Here is a 21,580-nt window from a genome sequence, read left to right on the forward strand (position 1 = left end):
GCTCAAAGAATTAGGGAGAAGCCTTGGAAGCAGAGCATAAGACGGCTCGAAAGGTGCTCACAAGTGGTGAACGGGGAAGGTAGGTAGAAGTCCTGGTATGAAGAGACTTGAAAGAGATGGGAAGGGAAACAAGGACAGGCAGGAAAAATCCAGGACCGTGAAGGCTAAAAATCAGAGCCCCAGCCTCAGCCTCACCACTTATTACTCCTCTAAGCAAGGAGCCAGTTTTCCCAGCCTTGGCTTTCTCATCTGTAAAGGAGGAATGACAACCTGCCCTGTAAAGGCTGCTGGGGATCAAAGGTACAGGATGACAAGGAGTCCTACAAACTTCAATTGAGAAGAATGAACCAAGTAAGGCCTGTGCTGAGTAGAGAGGAAACCGAGTCCAAGGTCTTGACCTGCGTAACGGTACTTGTTTCCCCATTTGAATCTATCTATTCGTGAAAGTCGCCCAAATTCCTTCCTTGCATTTTACTTTTAAATGTATTGTTTTCCTCTTGAATCTCATTCAAAAATCGTTATTGTTGGGCTTACATTCTAGTACATGCAGAAAAAGAACAGAGCCACTTTAGATCACATGAGGGGCAGTTCTATTTTCTAAAAACACATTCTAAAACACAGTCATGTTTGAAAAGTCCCCTCTGAACTGGCTGGGGATAAAAAAAAAGCAAGAAAATAGTCTTGACTACAGAATGTATTTTTAAGGAAATGCGGCTTTATTACTTTCAAGTACAAACAGTAACTTCGGCGTGGCTAACCAAATGTTGCCTAATCAAAGGAACCTGCTTTAATGTATAGATAGATATCAATTATTTATAGATAGCATGATCACTCATGGGTAAAAGACAGCTTCTTATAATGCAGAAAAACGTCTCATCTTTCGGAGACATCTTGCCCCACAATCATTCCACTATTTGCTTAAGCAATCCCTTCTCCCCACGCCCCACAGACAGTTCAAATATAAACATCACCTCACTCCCCCTAGGTCACAGCACACATCAAATTAGTGAAAAACATGAGTTGATGAATTCGACCACATTGCTATAGATGTTGGATTGGTGAGACCAGCCTTTTTCAACCTGAGCATTCTCATCAAGAGTACTCGGTCTAAATTACTAAAATATGTCTGTTCACTATGTGAGTTTTTATCATCTGAATTAATCATTTGCCAGGCTTAAATACGCAAAACACATTTTTTTATATTTGAATACATTCATGAAGAGGAGAAGTAGCTGGCTTCTTTAAACCATAATTAAGTGGGTTTACCCCATCAGGATTGTAGCACTAACTGTAACCAACTAAACCATTCTAGGGAAAACTGGAAACACTGAAACAGCTTCACAGCAAAACACCTTTTTGCACTGAGCACCATCATTGGGCCTGATTCGGCTGATGGAAGGGGTACAACGACTATCCAGTAATCCACGTAAGGATTTATCCTGAAAGAACTTCCCTTTCCTAGAGGAGGCATGGGGAACCTCTGATCAGACACGCTAAAGATGGCGAGTGGGCAATCTGTCAAGAATGCTGACCTCTTCTTCTCATCAGACAGTCCATCTGGGAACTGAATAATTCTTAGCAGTGCTTTGGTTGTCTTAGAAATCTTGGCAAGCGCCAGCATAACAAGGTATGAAGGCTTGTCAACAGGATAGACCGAAAGGGCTTGTCCCCTGTCCTGACAACTCCGTGTCCCTAAAGGCAGAGGTGACAGTGACAGTGTGCCCTGCCCCAGGCTGCCTCCTGGGGTGTGATCCGATTCTGCACACTTCCCTACAGAGAAAGGCCTGCGAGAGGCCCAGAGGAAGCATGGAAAGCTAAAGAGTGATGGTGGGAACTCACCCCATGGCCCCCAAGCCCACACCCACAATCACAGCCTCAAGCTGCTGGCTGGGTTTGGCCAAAGCAATGTGTAAAGCCAGACTCCACTATCCTTAGCTACTTCTGTTTGGTCTAAATGCCTAACCTAACAGAAACAATTTCTTCACATCTAAAATAATACTGTTTCCAAAAGTATTTTTTTCTCCCTAAGATATTTTAGAGATACAGAGCAGTAATCATTCTCCCCAGAGCAAATGCTAGAATAATTACAATCCTTATTCACACTTCACACTAAATGTTTTCAATGGCTAGAACAGAGTAATTTTTAAATTATGAAAAATGAAGTGCAAACCTTAAAATTTCATAGCAACGTTTCCCACCTTCCTCTCATGAAAAGCTATCCAAATAAGTGAACCTCTCCGCGGAGCTTTAAGGTCAAGGCCCTCCATGGAAGAGGTCTATTTCTCTGATAGGTCTGGAAGCCAGTTTTGGTACCATTAACTACTTCAAATAATGGCGCTGGAAGAAACTAGCTTGCTCTGGACTGGGAACAAAGTCTGCTGAAAACCTCACACTCACTCAGCTCTCCTGGACCCTCGCGCCCGTTCTGGAGCCTGGGTTGTTACGGTACCTCTTATGGAGCTGACAGAAAACCTTTACTGCCACCAGACCAGTGTCACTCAAGAAATCCAACATGGTAAAGGATGGAGCCTGTCTGCTCACGACTCGAGAATTTTTCAGGAGTGAGAATATTTACAGAAGAAGAGACAGAGGGAATTCTCTTGCCACCAGCTAATGAGGTGGACGTCAGCACGTACTGAAGACAGCCTCTCACTCAGAGAAACGAGACTAAGCAACTACGGCTTCCCCCACCCACTTCTCTCGCCGACTTCCCACTTTCATTTTTTAAAAAGGATGAGTTAGTTTTCCATTTGTATAAAAGCTGGCAGTAGTATGACTAAATCTAGCATCCATAAAGCAACTGAATAAAACGCTCAGGCGGAAAAAAGGCCTCTGAGGAGGAACTGAGGTTAGGACTCCACCACCTGCCTCGACGACTGCTGTCAAGATCAGCGGCACTCAGCGCCACCCTGATGATAAACCCGGCACTCACCACTGTGCCACTGAAAACTGAAGTGGCACATACCGTGCACGTTTCACGCTTGCCGTTTTCCAAAACACTTTCCCATAAAGGACTGTTATTATAATTACTTGCTCTTTGAAGCTACTGGGTATGTCTCAAAGTGCGGTGAGAGGAGAGATGGTCATTAAATCAGTAATCTGTTATTTGTTCAGGCTGGGTAAGAAGGAAAAAGTCATGTACACTCACTGCCCAAAGTCTCCTGCAAAATGGATTCCAGCTGCAATTCTGGTTCCATTTCTTGGAGGAACAAGGAGAGCTCATGTACAAAACTCAGTATGAGACGGATTGGGGAACAAAGGAAGATAATGTTCTTTTACCTAATTCCCTTAGAGTCTCAACATGGATATTAACTAAACCTGTCCTTGAAACCAACCATCAATTTTCTAAAATGATACCTCCAGGGCAGCCAGAGGTCCATTGTCAGGCTCTGGCTAATGCAGATTCGGGGAGAGCTGTGTCCCACTTTACATCATTCTCAGCTCTGCCAGGAACGCTTTTTCCCACCTAAAATGGATATGCTTTATACTACAGTCAGCAAGAAGAATGAGTAACTCACATTCCCAGGCAGAGGCTCTCACTGAGGGTCTAGTTCTTATGCTCATCTTCCTGTCGACGACTGAAATACGCATATGCCCCTCTCACTCTCCTGTAACACAATGGGAAATGGTTGACTTTTTCCTACCTCTTGCTCCCTTTACTGTTTGTGCCAGTTATGCTAAAACATTTCCACTGCTGAATCACAGCATTCTTTAGCTTTACAGGAATACACGCTGGCAGCCCAGAGACATGATTTGTTTATCCCACTGTATTTTAAATTATCTTCAATTAGTTATCAACATTTTTCAAATCAGGGAATTTCAAATACAATTCTAGATTTCCACTTCCTCCTAAGAAATCAGAACACCTGCCAACATCGGGCTCGTTTCTGCCTAACACTTAGAGTTGAGTAAACTGGCCTCATAAAGCTTTCTGTGGTTCAGCACATCCTACCCAGCAGGCTTCACTCATTTATGTTATTTGCATGGCTCCCATGGGCATTTGAGTTTATGAACCCTAATCTAGGGCAATTCCTTCATTTTAAAGATGAAGAAAATGAGGGCCCAGGGACAGAAAATTAACTTGCCTGAGAACACACATCAAGTTAGAGGCAAAGGAGGAAGAAAAGTCAGGGTCAGGTATCTTTCCAATATAGCGCATTTTCCTCTCTACAGAACCACAAGTCCTGTCAGCATTTCTCTCACCAATTATTTACATTTTCTAGGTAGAGTATATTTTCTATATTCTCCTTGATCCATCCGTTTGGTGTATTTGATTTCTTTAGGTGACAACTTTGTATCAGTGATTTCATTTATGTATTATCTCTGACCCCAAGGAAACAATGAATCAGGAATCAGACCAAACTGAAATACCAACTGTTGTACACCTCAGCAGATGCAGGACCAGAAAGAATCATCTCAGCAATCACTTAGCTTAACAACGAGCTAGCCAGCCAGGAAAATGGGGCCCAGACAAGTGATATGCCTGAGGCTGTAGGTTTCCTAGGTAACTGAGCCAGTCTTCAATCTTCCACCTCAGTGCTCTAATCTACCATGTCACCTCTGGGCAGTCACCTAGGCTGTGAGGGACGAGGACCAGCTTGCTCCGGACCGGAAACCAAAACTGCAGAACTCCCTCACATCTCAGACACAGCCAACCTGGACTCTGTGAGAACCGGAGTTTAGAACGCATTACAGACAACTCATTTATAGCATTGGATTTGCACTGGAAGACAGATTTTCTTTAGAGCTGATATTTGGTGGCGAGTTTATGAATGTCACAGGACTTAGTGGTCTCAGTAACACTGGCTGTTATAAAAGCTAAACCTCACGTGAGACAAGCTGCTATAAAACATCATAGCACCTTTGCTTCAACTTCAAAAGAAAAAAAGGCAATTGTAAAAAGCTTTAATAGACAATGTGTTTTTATAGGCAACCAATTAGCAGATTAATGAACCACTTAAATTTCTTTACTTAAAACCAGTATTCAACAAAGATGGACCCGAAATGCATCCTCTTATACCGACCGACATAACTAAATACAGATGAAGTCAATGGTGCACCCCATTAGCATGCTGCGTTGTGTGTCCATAAAACGAGCCCTCCCCCACCCCAAGCCCTGACCCCCTGGCAAACATAGGTAAATGATTGTGCACTGCGTGATGATACCGTTAGGTGAGAACTTTGGTTCATGCAGTCGGCTGCCAGAGAGGTTGCACTCAAAACCTGCAGCCCTGGCCCCCAAAGTCAGTGATGACGGTGGCTCGTGGCATCAGCCGTGCTCCTTCCACAACACCAGGTGAATACTGTGGTCAGGCATGCTGGTGGCAAAGACCAAGCCCGTGTCATTGTGCCCGTCCAGTCCATTCAGCCAGGACACCTCGCCTGCCAGGAAGCTTGAGCCCCTCTTGGACTTCCTGTACTCTGGCAGGGGCCAGCGGCTAATCAAGCTCTCTGTCCGCAGGTCCATGATATACAGGTAACGGTTGTCAAACAGCAGGGCGAAGACGTCTCCAAAGCCAAGCAAGGCCAAGTTTGCTATCTCAGGAGTCTTGATGACCCTACAAGGTTGAGAGTTAGGAAACGTGAACCAGAAGGCAACTTTGCTTTTGTTTCTGCTACTGTAATCTTTCCAAATCAAAGTTTCTGATAAAAAGGAAAATATAAAGACAAAAAGCTCAGTGTGCTTTTAAAGGGGGGCCGGGGCGAGGGAGAAGCCTTCAGCATGATATGGTAATACAGGCATGTAAGGAGAAAGGCAGGACGTGATAAACCTTTATGAAAGCACAAAATGCCCATCCAAGCTGGAAAGGATCTTACAGATATCTCATTTAATATTCTCATTTCTAGGATGTAAAAACTGAAGTCCAGCCAGGGTAAATAATTCGGCTAAAGACTCACAACTAGTCAGTTCCCAGTTAGAACTAGAATATAAGACTCAAGTGTTACCACCAGGTAAAAAGATTTGTTCCTCAAATCCTGGAATGCTGGCCTAGGGGCCCCCCTGAAGCCTGGAACAAAGACTGAAAACCAAGAGCCTGAAGTGCTACCCTAATCAGCAGGTAGCCAGCACACAGGCTCTGCCCTAAAATAGCAGAGGCCGAAAATATTAATAGCTGTGCAAATAATTCAGAAGCATTTATTAATAATAGATTTATAAGAAGTTTTTAGAGAAAACTGGGGGAGTTGGAAGGACAGCCTTAACCTTCTCAGGTTGGCAGTTCCCAAAACATCAATGACAAAGGTACAAAATGGGAGAGGCTTAGCTAAACAGCAGCAAAAATGGAAAAAAGAAAACTTAAGTCTCTGTTGTCCACACAGTTAGTGAGGGAAAAGGTTGACGAGCAAAGTTGATGAACTCTTTGGAGGCAGCACCAAGAGCTATTAGGTTGGTGCAAAAGTAACTGTGGTTTTCGCAATTATTTTTAACCTTTTAAACCATAATTATTTTTGCACCAACCTAATATAAGACAAGGGACATACAAATTCTGCTCTGTGACAATAAGTCTGGGGCCCGTGAGAGGCCAGTTAGCCTATATTTTAACAAGAACACTACTAACTAGTGTATGTCCAAGAGGTTAACTTGAATGGCAGGGCCTGGTAACCAGGACAAGAAACAGCTGAAGGACATCAGCGAAGAGGGGAGAAAAACAACTGGCAGGGACAGGGACACTATACGTGACCATCACCTTAAAACAGTGAAGGACGTTTGAGGCCAGACAGTACAAGCTCCAGGAGAGGGACCTAGAGTCCCAGGGAAAGGAGTTACACAGAAGCACATCTCAGTCTGATGTTAGGAAGGAAGGGGATTTGGTAGTAAAGACAACCTGTTGTTCCTCGGCACTCAGCCTGCCCCAAACTGAACTCGTTAGCCAAACCTGTTTGTCTTCTTCATTTCCTGGATGGCTCATCCACCCAGCTGCTCAAGCTAGGAAACATGGCAACCACCCAACTCTCCTCTTGACTCAGACCATAAATGCAACCACCAAGATCTATTGATTTTACCTCCTCAATTTTCCTCTAATGTATTCACTACTGTCTGAATTGCCACAACTCTGATCCAAAACATCATCTTTCGCCTGCACTACTGCCAAGTTGTCAATTGGACCCCACACATCCACTCTTGGCCCCTTTCAATCAGTTAACCTCAGAATAAATCTAATCCTATTATCACCTCGTTTAAACCTTTCTATGGCTATCTATTGAATCCATACCTCCATCCACACTGGCCTTTCAGTTCCTCAGATACACCAGGCTCTTTCAGTCTCAAGGCCTCTGAACAGACCGGTCTCTCGGTCTGCAATGCTCCTCGCTCCTCACCGCGTATCTATCCCCAGCACTGAGCTAATGCGTATACTCAACCTTTAGAGCTCAGCCCCAACCTCTTCCTCACAGCAGTTTTCCTTTACTCCTCAAACTAAGTGGGATCTCCAAGTACCCCATACTACGTTGAATTTATCCCAACCATTTAAAAGACCTACATGTGATTTGCTATTTAATGTCAGTTTTCCCTCCTGCTGGCTAGTGATTTCCACCAGTGTTCTAAGTATTCCTGCTGGTTCCCAGGGTGCCTCACAATGCCTAAAATACAGGTAGCTGATCCGTAAGTATCTGCTAATGAACAGAGCCGTGGTGCAATGAACATGGGCAAATAAAAATCCCTACAGAAGAGATCTGAAGGAAACTGGGGAAAACAGCAATGAAGTCTAGTATGCCCCACATCGTCAGTGCAAAGCAGGAAATAACCAGAAACTTAGAACTGGGTGGTTAGGGGACAGGACTTCAGCTTGGTAAAGATGAGCTGACTCCAAAGACTGAAGCACATATATGTTGCAGGATAGAATACAGATTTTGACAGGATCACAGCCCCTTTTGGTTCCTTTAGAATTGTAAAAGACATCCCTGCACTGCAGTCTGGGCCGTTGACCCTACATAAGCCTGCCTGCTATATTGAGATAACCTAGCTCAAGAGATTGCATTATATCTTAGATGTATTGAGCAACACACGACCACTTGAACTTTGCTTCTTTTCAATTAGCTTCAAAACTCAAGTAGCCCTACCTAGTCCTAGCAACTTTGTACTAAGATTTCAAAAGAAGTTGGTTTATTTGTGTTTGGGATAAATCAGCTCCTTTTCAAAGAAAAATCTGAACCTAGACCTTCCTAGCAGCCAACAATCTTGTAGGTGTATTGCTTAAAGCTTGTAGACCCAAATACTCAAAACTAACAGAACTTTCGTCTGGGACACTGGACTCTCTGGACTCTATATTCTGAGTAAGAAGCATGCCTGAGAAAGGTAGATGCAGGATCAAATTAAAACCTTTAGAGACTCTAACCATTAAAAAGATTAGGAAACCTCTATTCTGCCTTGTCTTTGTACCCCTCCCTCCCTCCCAAATTTTAATTCAAAACAAAAACAGTACTAAACTGTAAAATATCTGATTTCCCATGGTGACTACTTGGATGTTTTTCTTTGCAAAATATCAAGTGCTTTCAAAAGTTCCTTCTCTCTGGCTTGCTGGTACCTTAAGCATATCCTTGCTGTATGATCCAGCCATGGATGGATGGACGGACAGACGGACGGACGGACGGATAGGTGGGTGGGGTGCATGCTGGACTAAAGTGAGCTGTGGGATGGTGGGTAAGGCCCCTACCCGCTCTCAGCTTCCATTTCCCCATCTATAAGATGAAGAGCTTAGACTATTGCTTTCCAGAATCTGTTCTGGTCTTTTTTCTGACAGCCTAGATAGCTTGGAAACCTAACTGGTTACAAAGGTAGGTCTGACTCCACGGAGACACAAGTGGGGTTGTAACTTTATGAGCAGAGAGACAGGGTTCACCCAAGTCCTGTAGGCTAGTATGAACAGATCCCACACAGGAGGACCTCTAACAGTCATGCATAAAACCAGGGAAGAGAACGTTCAATTTTCTGGAACGCCCAAGTCAGCGTTTCTTGAACATGCCGTGGAACACACTAATTCTGTGTTCCTCAAAAAAAGAGCTTTGCGCACAGTAAGTGTGAGGTACAGTAGGCTGAACAAATTCGAACAGGTTTCTTTATGTAGCGCTTCTCAGAGGTATTAGTAATAAAGAGCTGCCAGGTCCTGTGCTAGGTCCTCATTAACAGGCATTTCATTTAATCTTCACTTTACAGGTGAGAAAACAGGCACAGAGAGGTTAAGAAACTTACATAATACCACACAGCTCGTAAGAGATGGCACTAGGTCTTAAACTAAGGTTTGTTTATCACCAAAGTCAGTTCTCTTAATCACCTTATGGTTCTGGATTCCATCAGCCTCCAATGTGCTAACACATACTGTCAATCTATAAGAGGGGTCTACAGTATGCAGTGAATCACAAAATTATTTGTCCACGAATGGACTTTTTCTTGTTTATTTCTCCAGAGAGAAACCCTGCAAGCCTATTTTTCTTTAAATACCTCTGTCTTTCTACTAGTCAACAGAAGACTACTCGATGCCTCAATGCAAAATTTCAACTGACTAAGAAATAGAACTTAAAATATTAGAACTAGAGGAGATCTGAAAGCTCTTTTCATCCAAGCTCCTCATTTTTCCAGAAAACCATGTTAAATTCTGAAAGGGGAAGTGACTCAGAGTAAGGGAAGGAATTAGATCCCCGATCTGCTAGGTTCAAGCATATAACTCTTTCTAACTACTAGTAGCCTCTAAAACATTTTTATGTGGGAGGTTTTCAGTACATAACCCTCTTTATAACTGATGTAAACATTTCCCGAAAGCAAGTTATTGACTGGTTTACCAAATATTTAGTCTTGTCTTTATAAGTAAACTGCAACAGAAAGAGAGAGAGAGAGAGAGAGAGAGAGGGGAAGGGAAGGGAAGGGAGAGGAGGGGAAGGGCGGGGAGGGGGGAGGGAGGAGGGGAGAGGAGGAGGGGAGGGGAGGGAAAAGAAGGTGAGGATAGGAAAGGAAGCAACTCATTGTCAAAGGTAAAGTTCCAAGGAAACACTACCTGAGAATATCATAACTGGCAAAGTCCCATTGGTAGAGGCCCAGTGCTGAACTACAGACGATGTATTTGCCATCAAAATGAAGTCTTGGCTGCAGGCAGATACTTCTATCCTCAGAGACTGACAATGTCTTCAAGCACTTGCAGTTGATTTCTCTCCCAATTGGCCAAATCTACAGATAAAAGAAAATTAGGAATGAGAGGTTACATCACCACAAAAAAGCTTGTCCTTAAAGTAGTTTTTGTTTGCTGAATTCAGATACAAAGTGAAGTAAACTGGAAAGACCACAGGTTTTACGGTTAAGAGGCATGGGTTCAAACTCTAATTCTGCATGCATGTGCTGTGTTATCTTGTGGAAAACACAACCTCTCTGAATCTCAGTCCCACAATGAAGATAATAATGCCTACCACATGGAATAGTTTAAAATTTGCACTAAGAATCTACGTAAGAGTGCTCTGTAAAGGTTTTGCAGATTTTTAAAATTATTAGACAAAGAAATGTTTATGTTTTCATAGTTTGGATTTAAGAATTGAGGAGTGTAGAAGATAGGTGTCTTAAGAAAACAGAATGTGCTGAAGATCATTTTCTGTGGATTTTCTTCTCTTCATTTAAAAATCAGGGTTAGAAACTGCCTAGAACACAGAGATAAAGAATAATTCTCTTTCCAATGGGTTTAAGATGGCTTGGACTAAGATTCCTGCTGCCCTATTAGCAGTCCCTCTTTGCCACGTGATTTTGATTTTCTTATATTTGCCAGTTTTTCTTTGATGAGGCAAAATAATAGAGGAAAAAATAAAAATAAAAACCGTACCTTGATTTCATATTTGTCCGCACTTAAGAGGATATAGTCTCCGGGACTGTGCAAGAGAGACTTGACTTTGCACTTCTGCAAAACCACCTAGAAATATCAATATCTATGTTACAGAAAGATCCTTTTAATGCTACTTCTACATTGCTTTTTTTAAAAATACCTCAAATATGAAAAAGAGCTTGCTATGACACGGGGTGCTACATTAGCTGAGTTCTTAACTCTATGACCAAGCTGACCTCTGCCAAGTTTTATTACACCCAGAGTCTAAATTATCAGCAGGATCTGAAAGTATTTAAAGTTGGCAACACTTAACCTTAGTTTTAGTCTGAAAGCAAACATTAGGACTGATTTTTAAAATTATGAAATGTTACTTTATAGAAAATGTGAAAGAAAAAGCTCACAGACATAGAAGTACATACAAATGATCTGTGTTTTTATAAGAATTTGCATTATAAAAGAAAAAGCAGGGCCGGCCTAGTGGCTCAGGCGGTTAGAGCTCCATGCTCCTAACTCCGAAGGCTGCCGGTTCGATTCCCACATGGGCCAGTGGGCTCTCAAAAAAAAAAAGAAAAGAAAAAAGAAAAAGCACTGGACTTAGGACCAGAATCTGCCATATATTGACTTTGTGACCTTTGGAAAGACCACTGAACCTCTGTTTCTCAGTTTCCTCATCTTTAAAATAGGGATGAAGCACTTATCATCTCACATAACTGTAATCAAAATGAAATAAAACAATGTAAATAATAATAATGTAATAAAAGCAACATTCCATTAGCACTTGGGGTAATCTACAAATACTAGGTTCTAGTTATTTTTGTAATAAATCAGCACAAAGAGAGTGGGGAGTCAGGCTGATTCAGAAGCCTGGGTTGCAGATTCAACTGAAACTGACAGACCGTGAAGTACCAGACACCCTGTGAGTGCTGTCCCATCATTTCATTTAATATTCGCAGGAACATTTAGCAGATGATGAAACTGAGGCAGAGTAACTTTACGACATCACAGTCAGGGTCCGGCCCCAAGTCCACTGTTTTTAACACAACACCAAACTGTCTGACATAACTTTTGTATTTAAATACTCAAAGTGCCCAATGTAGAAATATTTTATTCCCCATTTGTTCACTGAGGTAAAATATGCATAACATAAAACCTACTACCTTAACCAGTTTTAAATGTACAGTTTAGTGGTATTACTGATCTTGTCACAAATTGTTCTCCTTTTAGCCCCACCTACGGCAGAGATACAATCATCCCCCCAATCTAAAACCCACTAGTCATCTCTGATTCTTTCTTCTGTTCCCCATGAGTCAGTAAGTTCATCTAGCTTTATCCTGAAGACATACCCTTCATGTGTGCCTTTCTCTTTCTTTATTGCCACCCAAGTCCAAGCCATGGGTTATCTGCTGCTTAAACTACTGCAAAAGCCTACATGGTCACCCTGTGTCCACTTGTGCCCCAGTCGAACCCATTTTTCACTCAGCAGTTATTTTCTTAAAACATAAATCACCCCAGACTCTTGCACAAAACTCGCCCTTGGCTTCCTACTACACTTAGGATATCCAAAATCCTTAATATGACCAGGTGAGGCATACATGACGGTTACCTCCCCCACGCCTTCCCTCACAACACAGCTCCAGCAGCCTTCCAGGTCATCAAATGTCCAGGTTCTGTCCTACCCCAGAGCCTGTGCATAAGGGGCACCATCTGAAACCCTCCACTACTCTTTACACCACTACCTCCAATTTATTCTTCACATTTTGTCCCTTCTCAAAAAGCTTTCCCTGAACAAATAAGATACCTTCCTAGACTTTCTCATAGAAAACTGCATTTTTCCTTCACAGCACTTAATTTGTAATTTTATTTTTATCCAAAAAGTTACTGCTTAATAACTATTGCTCCTATTAGACTAACATTCGTGTCTGATTGGCTCACTCCTGTAGCCTTAGCCCCTCACAGAATGGCATGGTAAGTTAAAGTGTTTCTGTGTGGCATTTCCATCACTCATACCGCATTTCATATTCAGAGCAAACTTTTTTTGAAAACTAGAAAACATCACAGTATTATTTTAAAGATCCTATACAAGTTTCTTTGTTCTGCTTCTTACAACTATTTTTTTTTTTTCAAAATGAAAACTGCTTTTCTAATTAAAAAAACAACAACACTTATCCTAAAGGGACAAAAAGCACCCATAGTCCCCCAAGAAAGAATCATCTTCAACATTCTGGTGCATAAGCACATTCAGAAATTGATATCATATTCTACAGTTTGGTTTTGTTTTTGTATGTGACCTGTTTTATTTGCCCCCTCTGCTATCTACCCCCAGACTGTACCACACTGTGGGCATTTTCCATGTCCAGGAGTCGCCCACCTTGACGAAGTGTCTCTTACGTGCAGTCACGGCTGCACGCCATCGTGCTTTGTGGTTGCGTCTGTTCCATCTCATGACTCAGCCTCCACTTGGAAGGCAGCATCTACCATCCTCCACCTCCCCCCACAAAGCGTGACGTTCAGATTTCTTCCTACCTTTGTGACCCACTCTGTGTGCCCGGTGAGTGTGTTCAGGCACGTCCCAGCAGATAAAGCCCATACTTTCACGGTGAAGTCTGCAGAGCCACTCACCAAGATATCCAGTTCATCATTGTAGTCCACACTAAACACTAACACATGTAACATACACGAAGTTACAACATGCCCGTCTGAGGATCTTTTATAATACAGTTCAGTAGCGTTTATTCTCCCTTGCTGCCCAATTTTACCATTTCTCAACCAGAGTTACAATAAGAATGGTGCTACCCAACCAGCAATTTTATGAGAAAAAAATATATCCCTGTCAAAATGCTTACTATTATTCTTATAATTCTAAAGGTGCAAAGTCCCTGGAATCACACGTGTGCTAGCTTCAAAGTGAGAGGCAAACCCAGTGTTGGAAACAGTGGCATTTCTTCTCAGGACTGCCCCTGATCCTACACAAAACTTAACTTATGCAGGGAAAACAGAACATAGGTGGCCCAAGTCAGACTTGCACTGTTTATTGCAGCAAGACAGAATACCAAGAATATAAGCTGCAAAACAAAACAACACTGTACAATACTCATTCTCAAGAAAAGCCAGTATAATGAGAAAAACAAAACACAAACAAGTATCTCAAAGGTCAGGCTAAGCCATTCTCTCAAAACTGTCTCTTTACTGCTGTACTCTCAGCATCCAAACAGTGCCTGAGTATATAGCAAGTACTCAAATATTTGTTTTTAAATGCCTGCCAAACTCTAAAGGAACAATGGGGACCCAGAGATGAAGACACTGGTCTTTTCTTTAAGGAACTCAGTCTAAGTGAGGGGTGGAGAAGGAAGTCCAAAAAAATAAATAAATGTTTACCTCTTGCTAGGGAAACACCAAGGAGAATGACTAACTCTGCCCAGGGGTATCAGGGAGGACTTCAGGGAAGAGGCGATATTGGAGATGGGCCCTGAAGGATGAGTAGAGTTTATCAAGAAAAGAAAGAATACTGCAGGTAGAGGTAACAGCAAAGGCATGGAGTTAGGAAAAGCCACAGCAATGCCCAGGGAACAGCAAGGAGGAAACTTTTTAGAGCAGAGCTCTCAAAGTCGATCAGGTATGATATCACCTGGAAACCAATGTATACCTTGACACTGTGAAACAGTATACTCAGTTTAATATGTAAGTAAGTTCCATGGCAAATCACATGTCTTCAAATAGTAATTTCTACAGCAAACAAGTGGTAGCAGATAGCAGGCTGAGGGAAAATGTATAGGATGACAAACAAAATGGGGGGAAAATGCTTTTAGCAATAAAACAGCTAGGTTTACTTCAAAGAATTACTGAGTACCAGGTAGGCTGCAAGGAACTTAGGCTCTAAGGGTGAAGAAGACAGGCAGGACCCGTCCTTTGGGAGCTTACAGCCTGGTGGGGAAATCAAGACTGTCATACTTACTTGTACAATGAGTGTTATGACCAAAATGCAGATTACTGGGAAACCTACAGCAGAGGGACTCGACCTGTTGAGGGAGTCCAGGAAGGCCACTCCTAAATGTGATGCTTAAGAGCCTACACTGTGACTCTGGGGGGCTAACGCAGTGGGTACATGGAGAAAAGAAAGAAGGGAGCGACTGCACAAGAGGCTGGCAAATAGCTCAATGTGATTTCTGCCCACAATTCCAAAAGGCAATGCACAGAGGGAGAAGCTCAGATCTCAGGGGCTATAATCGAATGACCAGTTTTTGCAAACGAAGGCTGCTGTAAAATTATTAGGAAATACTCAGGTGTCTGTGTCTTTCATTTTATCTCTAGGCAGTGGCTTGTTACCAATTGTCAAGCAAGTTTCAATTCAATGTAGTATCTGTAGATCACACAATCTGGGGATGACAATCACTCCAAAGGATCTCAGCCCTAATTCTACAAATCAAGTAGACTGAATTTACAAGTGTAGGCCTTACTCAATTTGGGGCTATGAAATCTGATAAAAGCAAAGGGGACTGACTGTTCAACAGGATACAAATGAAATAGAGAAGAACTGCCCCCTCTCAGCCTGAGTATACAGAAGTTTTTAAATAGGCCAAGGAAAAGTAAAATTAGGGGGAAATTCCAAATAAGAATAACTTGAATAAAGGGATTAACTGTCATGACTGAGAAAGAAGAGGGGAGAAAGGCAACTTCTCCCCTCTTCAAAACAAAAACAAAACTTCAAAACAAAACAAAAAAGGGATCGCACTCTTGGCTCCTGGCTTTAAGGAATGAGGTTCAAGAACAACAGAAACCCTTGAAAAAGGGCAACCCACCCGCCCCCGTGTGCCCCCGGAAGTGCTGGGTCCTGGCTCCAGAACTCCATTCCCAGCAGGCCACAGTGTTGTCGAAGGAGCCCGTCACAAGCTTCTGCTCATCAAACTTCACTGCTGCACAAGTGTGGGTCTGGATGCCATACACGCACTGTCCTGTGCTCACATCCCACAGCTTTGCAGACAAGTCATCTGACCCTTCAAGGGAAAAACAGACCGATGAGTAAGAAAGCAAACATCGAAAAAGGAAAATCAATCCCCAAACCATGGTATTCTTAAAGAAGAACCTTAATGGTCACCTCCTCCAGCACGCCCACTTTACAGCCGAGAAAACCAAAGCACGGAGAGGGTAACACTCTGGCTCAGAGTCACCAAAATGGTGTTAACAGCACGGGGACTAAACGTGGGCCTTTTGGTTTAGTCCTTTTCCCTTAAGTTTCCAGGTTATAGAGGAGTATAAGACTAAAGCATCCCCTGGTGCTTCCACTTGTAAAATGTCATAAATCTTTGACAATCATGAGCTCTGATTTGAGTTTGAAATGAGTATTACCTATGACTGCATGTGTACACTTGCATGCCTGTCCATTACCCAACAACCCTGAACAAATAAAAAATGTTGGCTAGTAAAGCTGTCTGCTGAAACATGTTCCACTCTAAGGCAAGTCAAAGAGGAGCCTCAGATCACAGGTTAACTTCTGCAAAGGTTAACTGCAATTAACCTGAAATGATCTTGGGCCATCTTGAAATGTGTAAAGGAAGCTCTAGGAATACCAGGGATAAATTATTCCCAGACGTTCATAATTCAACAATGAGCTTGTAAAGCCTCTTAAGATTGTGCAGAAAAAAGTAGGTTTCATTTCTGCCGCTGATGAAAATATTATACCGATCATGGTGACGATGCTTTAATTACACTTAAAATCCTAATGATTAACTCTTATCTCACAATTTACCTTTAGAATAGAAAAGTAGTAGGAAGAATCAACAACGACATTCTGAGGACACAAGTATCATCACCTGACAAGAACACAGTACTCCAGGAAAAGTACCAAATGATCAGTTTTCAAAAAGCTGACCAAGTAAAGCCAGCCACAATTCTACCTTTAAGCGTTGGTCAACAGCCACTGTTTCAGACGATGAAAAAAGAGCTATCACTTATGAAAGAGGCAGAACATGAATTTCAACCTGGGCAAAGCCTATGAGAGCACACTGAAATGAAGACTATACTTGTATTTCAGTAGTCCATTTCCAGTCTATAAAATGATGGGTGCGATTTGGTTGGTGGTTCTCAATGGGCATATAAGACATCAGCATCATCTAGGGAGCTCCATCAAAACATACATGCAGGAGCCTACCTTCTGAAATTCTAATTCAGGATATCTGAGGTGGGGTCCAATTATCTTAAAAGCTTGTCAAGTGATTCCAATACTTAAGCAATATTTTGAGAACCAATGTTCTAAAACAGTGTTGTCCAATAAAATAGAATGCAAGCCATATAAGTAATTCAAGATTTTCTATTACTTACATGAAAAAGTAAAAAAAATAATTTAATATAATTTAATTCAATGTCAAATTATCATTTCAACATGTAATCAATATAAAATTACTAATGACATATTTCATATTCTAAATCTTCACAATCCAACGAGCATTTCATATTTCAGCTCTCAGTTTGGACTAGCCCCAACTCAAGAGCTTAAAAGCCGGTAAGTGGCTAGTGGCTACTATACTGGACAGCACAAGTCTAGCTAATCTTTAAGCTTGGGCATTTTGTGACTGTATTCCTAGGGAGCTAAAGCAGGAAAAAAATTCACCGTAGGTCCTATCTGACCTTGGTTCTGATTTATTGCCAGTGATCAACTGCGGCTGCACTCATTCTTTCTTTCAACCCGTATGGCAGGTAGGGCTCCTGCTCTCACGGTGCTTGGTCTACCTGGGAAGCTAAACAAGCAATAAGAACTCAGTACAGTAAGTGGCGGGCAGTACAAAAGCCCACAGCAATACAAGGGGAGGATAAGAGGAAAAAATACCTCAGAGGAAGCTCCACTGAGTTTACAACTGTGCTCCACAAATATGCCTTAGGATATTGGCTCCTCAACTACACTCGTATTTGTTTTTAATCTGGACTTTGGCATAGGATTGAAGAAGGCATTTCATGACTTAAAAAACTTGCAAGTTTTAAGTAGCTGAAATCTAAAGAATGAGTAAGTTAACCTTTCCCCAAAGCAATAGTATATGCCCAAGGTCTGCAAAACTTTTTCAGCAGAAGATCAGATAGTAAATATTTTAGGCCTTTTGAGCCACACAGTGTCTCTTGGAATTATTCTACTCTGCTGGATTTGCCCCTGCAGCTGGTAACCTGCCAACTCCTGGTCTGTACCTATGCAAGTATCTATTATCTCTCTTATAACATAAATAGAGGGTGCCAAAAAAATGTATACACATTTTAAGAAAGGAAAAAACTGTATTAAAATTGTAATACTTAATATATACTGGTAACAAGAGATGAATACAAGTCATGTGTATACATTTTTTTTGGCACCCATGGTATATAAGTGACTAGACACTGGGGTCAAGTCACAAAGAACTACTTGGAACATTCTGGAAACTGCCTAGGAATTATTTACAATGCTTGTCAAAATGCATTGTCTAAAACATGGGCACTGATTATAATTAAACTGATAAAAACAGATACTACACTTGATCTTAGCCAAAAGGCCAAGAAGCGAAGGACCCTGATTATAAAAGCAGTTCAGTATGACTGGGAAAGGTCTGGCTGGAGAACTGAATCAGGAGGATGTCTAACTATGACCTTGGTTGCATTTCTGAAAGATCACTCTGGTTGCATCACAGAAAACGGTTTGGAGGCAAAACGGGAGGCCGGAAGGCTAGCTAAAAACTAAGAAAGATATTAAATATTTATGTTATTATGTTATATAGATATAATATATCGTATTAAATATATATATGGTGATGGAAGGAGAACTGACTCTGGGTGGTGAACACACAATGGGATTTAGAGATGCTGTAATACAGAATTGTACACCTGAAATCTATGTAATTTCACTAAGAATTGTCACCCCAATAAATTAAAAAAAAAACTGAGAAAGAGGATAAAATGTGGTATATACATAAATGGAATATCATTCAGCCTCGAAAAGAAAGGAAATTCTGACAGGCTGTAACATGGAGGAATCTTGAACATATGCTAAGTGAAATAAGTCAGTCGTAAAAGAACAAATACTGTATGATTCCACCCACATGAGGTACCTGAGTCGTCAAATTCACAGACAGAAAGCAGAACAGTGGTTGCCAGGGGCTGGGGGAGTGGGAATAGGGTCAGTGTTTAATGAGTACAGTTTCAGGCTGGGAAGATACAAAAAGTTCTGGAAGTGATGTTTTTGCACAACAATGTGAATTTACTTAATATCATTGAACAGTACACTTAAAATGGTTAAAATGATAGATCTGATGTTATATATATTTTACCACCATTTGGTTTTTCAAAAGGGAGACTTTATCCAAACAAATGATTTAAACTAGTTTATATAGGAAAACACGGGGCCATTCAGCTTGATACCCTAAAGAGACATTGGAAAATAAGGTTGAGTTGAGATCCACTTTTTAGTAGTACAACTCTCCTCTTAATTGCTAAGTCTTTAGGAGCCATCATTCTCTGTTCCTGTTTGGCTTTATGTCAACCTTCCCTATGGATTCCCATTTGCTGAGATGACTAGCCCAATGTGTTTGCAGAGAGGTCATCAATGATGCCGCCTAGAAACTAAGAAAGGGGACTTATCGCGTCCAGTGCAACATGGGCAGTGAGGGTGCGAGAAGGGGCGGCGTTGGGTTAGGTTTTAGAAAGAAAGAAACAGAGGCTTGTTGCAGTTAAATCTCAGAAGGCCAGGTGGTCTCACAGTCACCAGAGACTGGAGCCCCGAGTCGGGCCGACTGGTGGCTTTTATTGATAATCATATAAGGAAGGAAGTGGTATTGTTTTTCACACGGTCTGTGAGACTATCCATCATATCACAAAAGTGAATCAAACCAATTATCTTTGTCCCCAAGCAGCCAGAGCAGAAAGTCTCGTGATGACTTAGGTGAAGTATGCACCTCCCTGGGGGGCAAGTCTCTCATGCTGTAACAGTTCCGTTGAGATAAGTGGAGAGAACTGATCTTTACTGTCCTCATGACTTCTCTCACAATCAGGTGAGAGAGAGGGAAGCCAGAGTCAGTAATGGCTTTTACCAGGCAGGGGGAAAGGGGAGGCAAGGCTCCTTCCCAGATTTTCTAAGGCAACTGATTGGGGGTCCCCACTCGGTTCCGTCTGGCATAGGTTGTATCTCATGTGAGATATCTTACCCGTTTTGGGCTGCAAACCATCTTTTGGGGACCAGACAGAGAGACATAAGGTATAAAACACTGAGATAAGCAAAGTCCCAAAAAGGCACAGTCTCACAGACTTTTCTTTCCTCAAGGAAAGACACAGGGTGACTGTCAGCTAGGCTGCTGTGTGACAACAGGGCCTAAGTAAATGTAGATTATTTTTCATTAGATGAAAGGGGGGAAAAAAGCCCTCTCAATTCAGAAAGTAAGACGCAAACAATACTTTGATATAAAAAAATTGCAGGGATGGTTATGTTACAAAGGTAAGCAGAAAAATGAGCTGAACCCAAATGGAGTAAACGATCGTATCAGCCAAGTTTAAATATTTAACTGGTAGAATCAGATCTCAGCTCCCAACGGCCTCCCTGAGACGCTGACTCTGAGACCCAACTGAATACCATTTACCAGTGCCCATCAGCACTCTCTTTCTTAAACTCTTTTCATCATTGTTGTTTCTTTCCCTCTCCCCTGCTTCCAGTGAGTACACTCGTCAAGGATCCATTTTTCTTCCTCTCTACATCTCCTTTTAAAATTTCAGTTACAGCCACAGCTGCAATGTGACTAACTCCTAAATCTCTCTCTAGCCCAGAGTACTCCCCACAGCTCAAATCCTGCATTTCTAGATTCTTGTGGGACTCTCCTCTTACACATCCAACTGAATTAAGTTCATTCCAAATTGAACTCCACCTATCCTCTCAAGTTTATTCTTTCATTTTCTATTCTTGTTACGAGTAATAGTATCTTCCCAGGTAGACGTGCAGCTAGAAACCTCACCCATTTTTGAAATCTCCCTTTTCCTTGTCACATACCCAATTGGTTGCCAAATCCTGTCAATTCTATTTCAATGGCTGCTCTTCCATTCAACTGCTCCTTTTACACTCTCTACCCTTACTGTCCTAAATCTACACCTATTTACCCTCATCTGAACTGCCACAGGCTAACATTTTAATTTGGAACCTCTAGTGTTCTCTACGTCAGAGGGTCTCATTTCCTAAGGGAACATTTTAGACATTCTTAGTGGTGGCTTCAACTCTCATGATTTGGCGGGGGGAGGGAAGGAGGAGGCATTCATGGCACCTACTGGGTAGAGGTAAGGAATGCTAGACATACTGCGATGATTAGGACAGTGCACAAAAAGAATTACCTTGTATTTTGCATGACATTCTTGAAGTTTCTGTCAGACATTCATAAGTGAAAAGCTCATTCTTAGTTATCTGAGCCTAGAACTTGTGTTACAAAGCATATTTGCAGTTTATTCTGAATTTTCCAATAGTGTAACGACATAAATTGAGGAAAAATGTACTTTGCTTTGTTGGGAACTTGGCTAAGAGTTCTTCACAATGTGAGAAATCCCATCATGGACGACATCTGTGACACAAACACATCATTCTACGTATACAGTTATCATGTTCAGTGTCAGCACAGGCAGGTGCCAACATGTGATTACATTACTGCCTTCCAGCACAGCTCTGCTTGAGCACTACATGTTTAATGTGTGTTATTTTAAATTACAGTCCTCTTATTTCTCCTCTGAATCAGACTTTAGGCATCATATTGACTTTATAGTATATGTGTATGTGTGCATGAATTATTTCTATGAATTTTACT

General features: G+C 41.8%; 1 protein-coding gene across 2 annotated transcripts in view; it reads right to left on the bottom strand.

Annotated features, from left to right (window-relative positions):
* Nucleotides 1-693: 693 nt before the first annotated feature.
* FBXW2 (F-box and WD repeat domain containing 2) overlaps nt 694-21,580 on the bottom strand; it is a 31,623-nt gene continuing 10,736 nt past the window's right edge. For both annotated transcript variants that reach the window (XM_081067467.1, XM_081067466.1), the window contains exons 4-8: nt 15,593-15,787; nt 13,320-13,453; nt 10,797-10,883; nt 9,987-10,156; nt 694-5,558 (exon numbers count right to left, since the gene is read on the bottom strand). In XM_081067467.1, the coding sequence (XP_080923593.1) occupies nt 5,270-5,558; nt 9,987-10,156; nt 10,797-10,883; nt 13,320-13,453; nt 15,593-15,787 (875 nt within the window). In that variant the 3' untranslated portion in view covers nt 694-5,269. The remainder of the gene's footprint in view (nt 5,559-9,986; nt 10,157-10,796; nt 10,884-13,319; nt 13,454-15,592; nt 15,788-21,580) is intronic.

Source organism: Rhinolophus hipposideros, assembly GCF_964194185.1.
Source record: "Rhinolophus hipposideros genome assembly, chromosome: 11".
Classification (NCBI taxonomy): Eukaryota; Metazoa; Chordata; class Mammalia; order Chiroptera; family Rhinolophidae; genus Rhinolophus; species Rhinolophus hipposideros.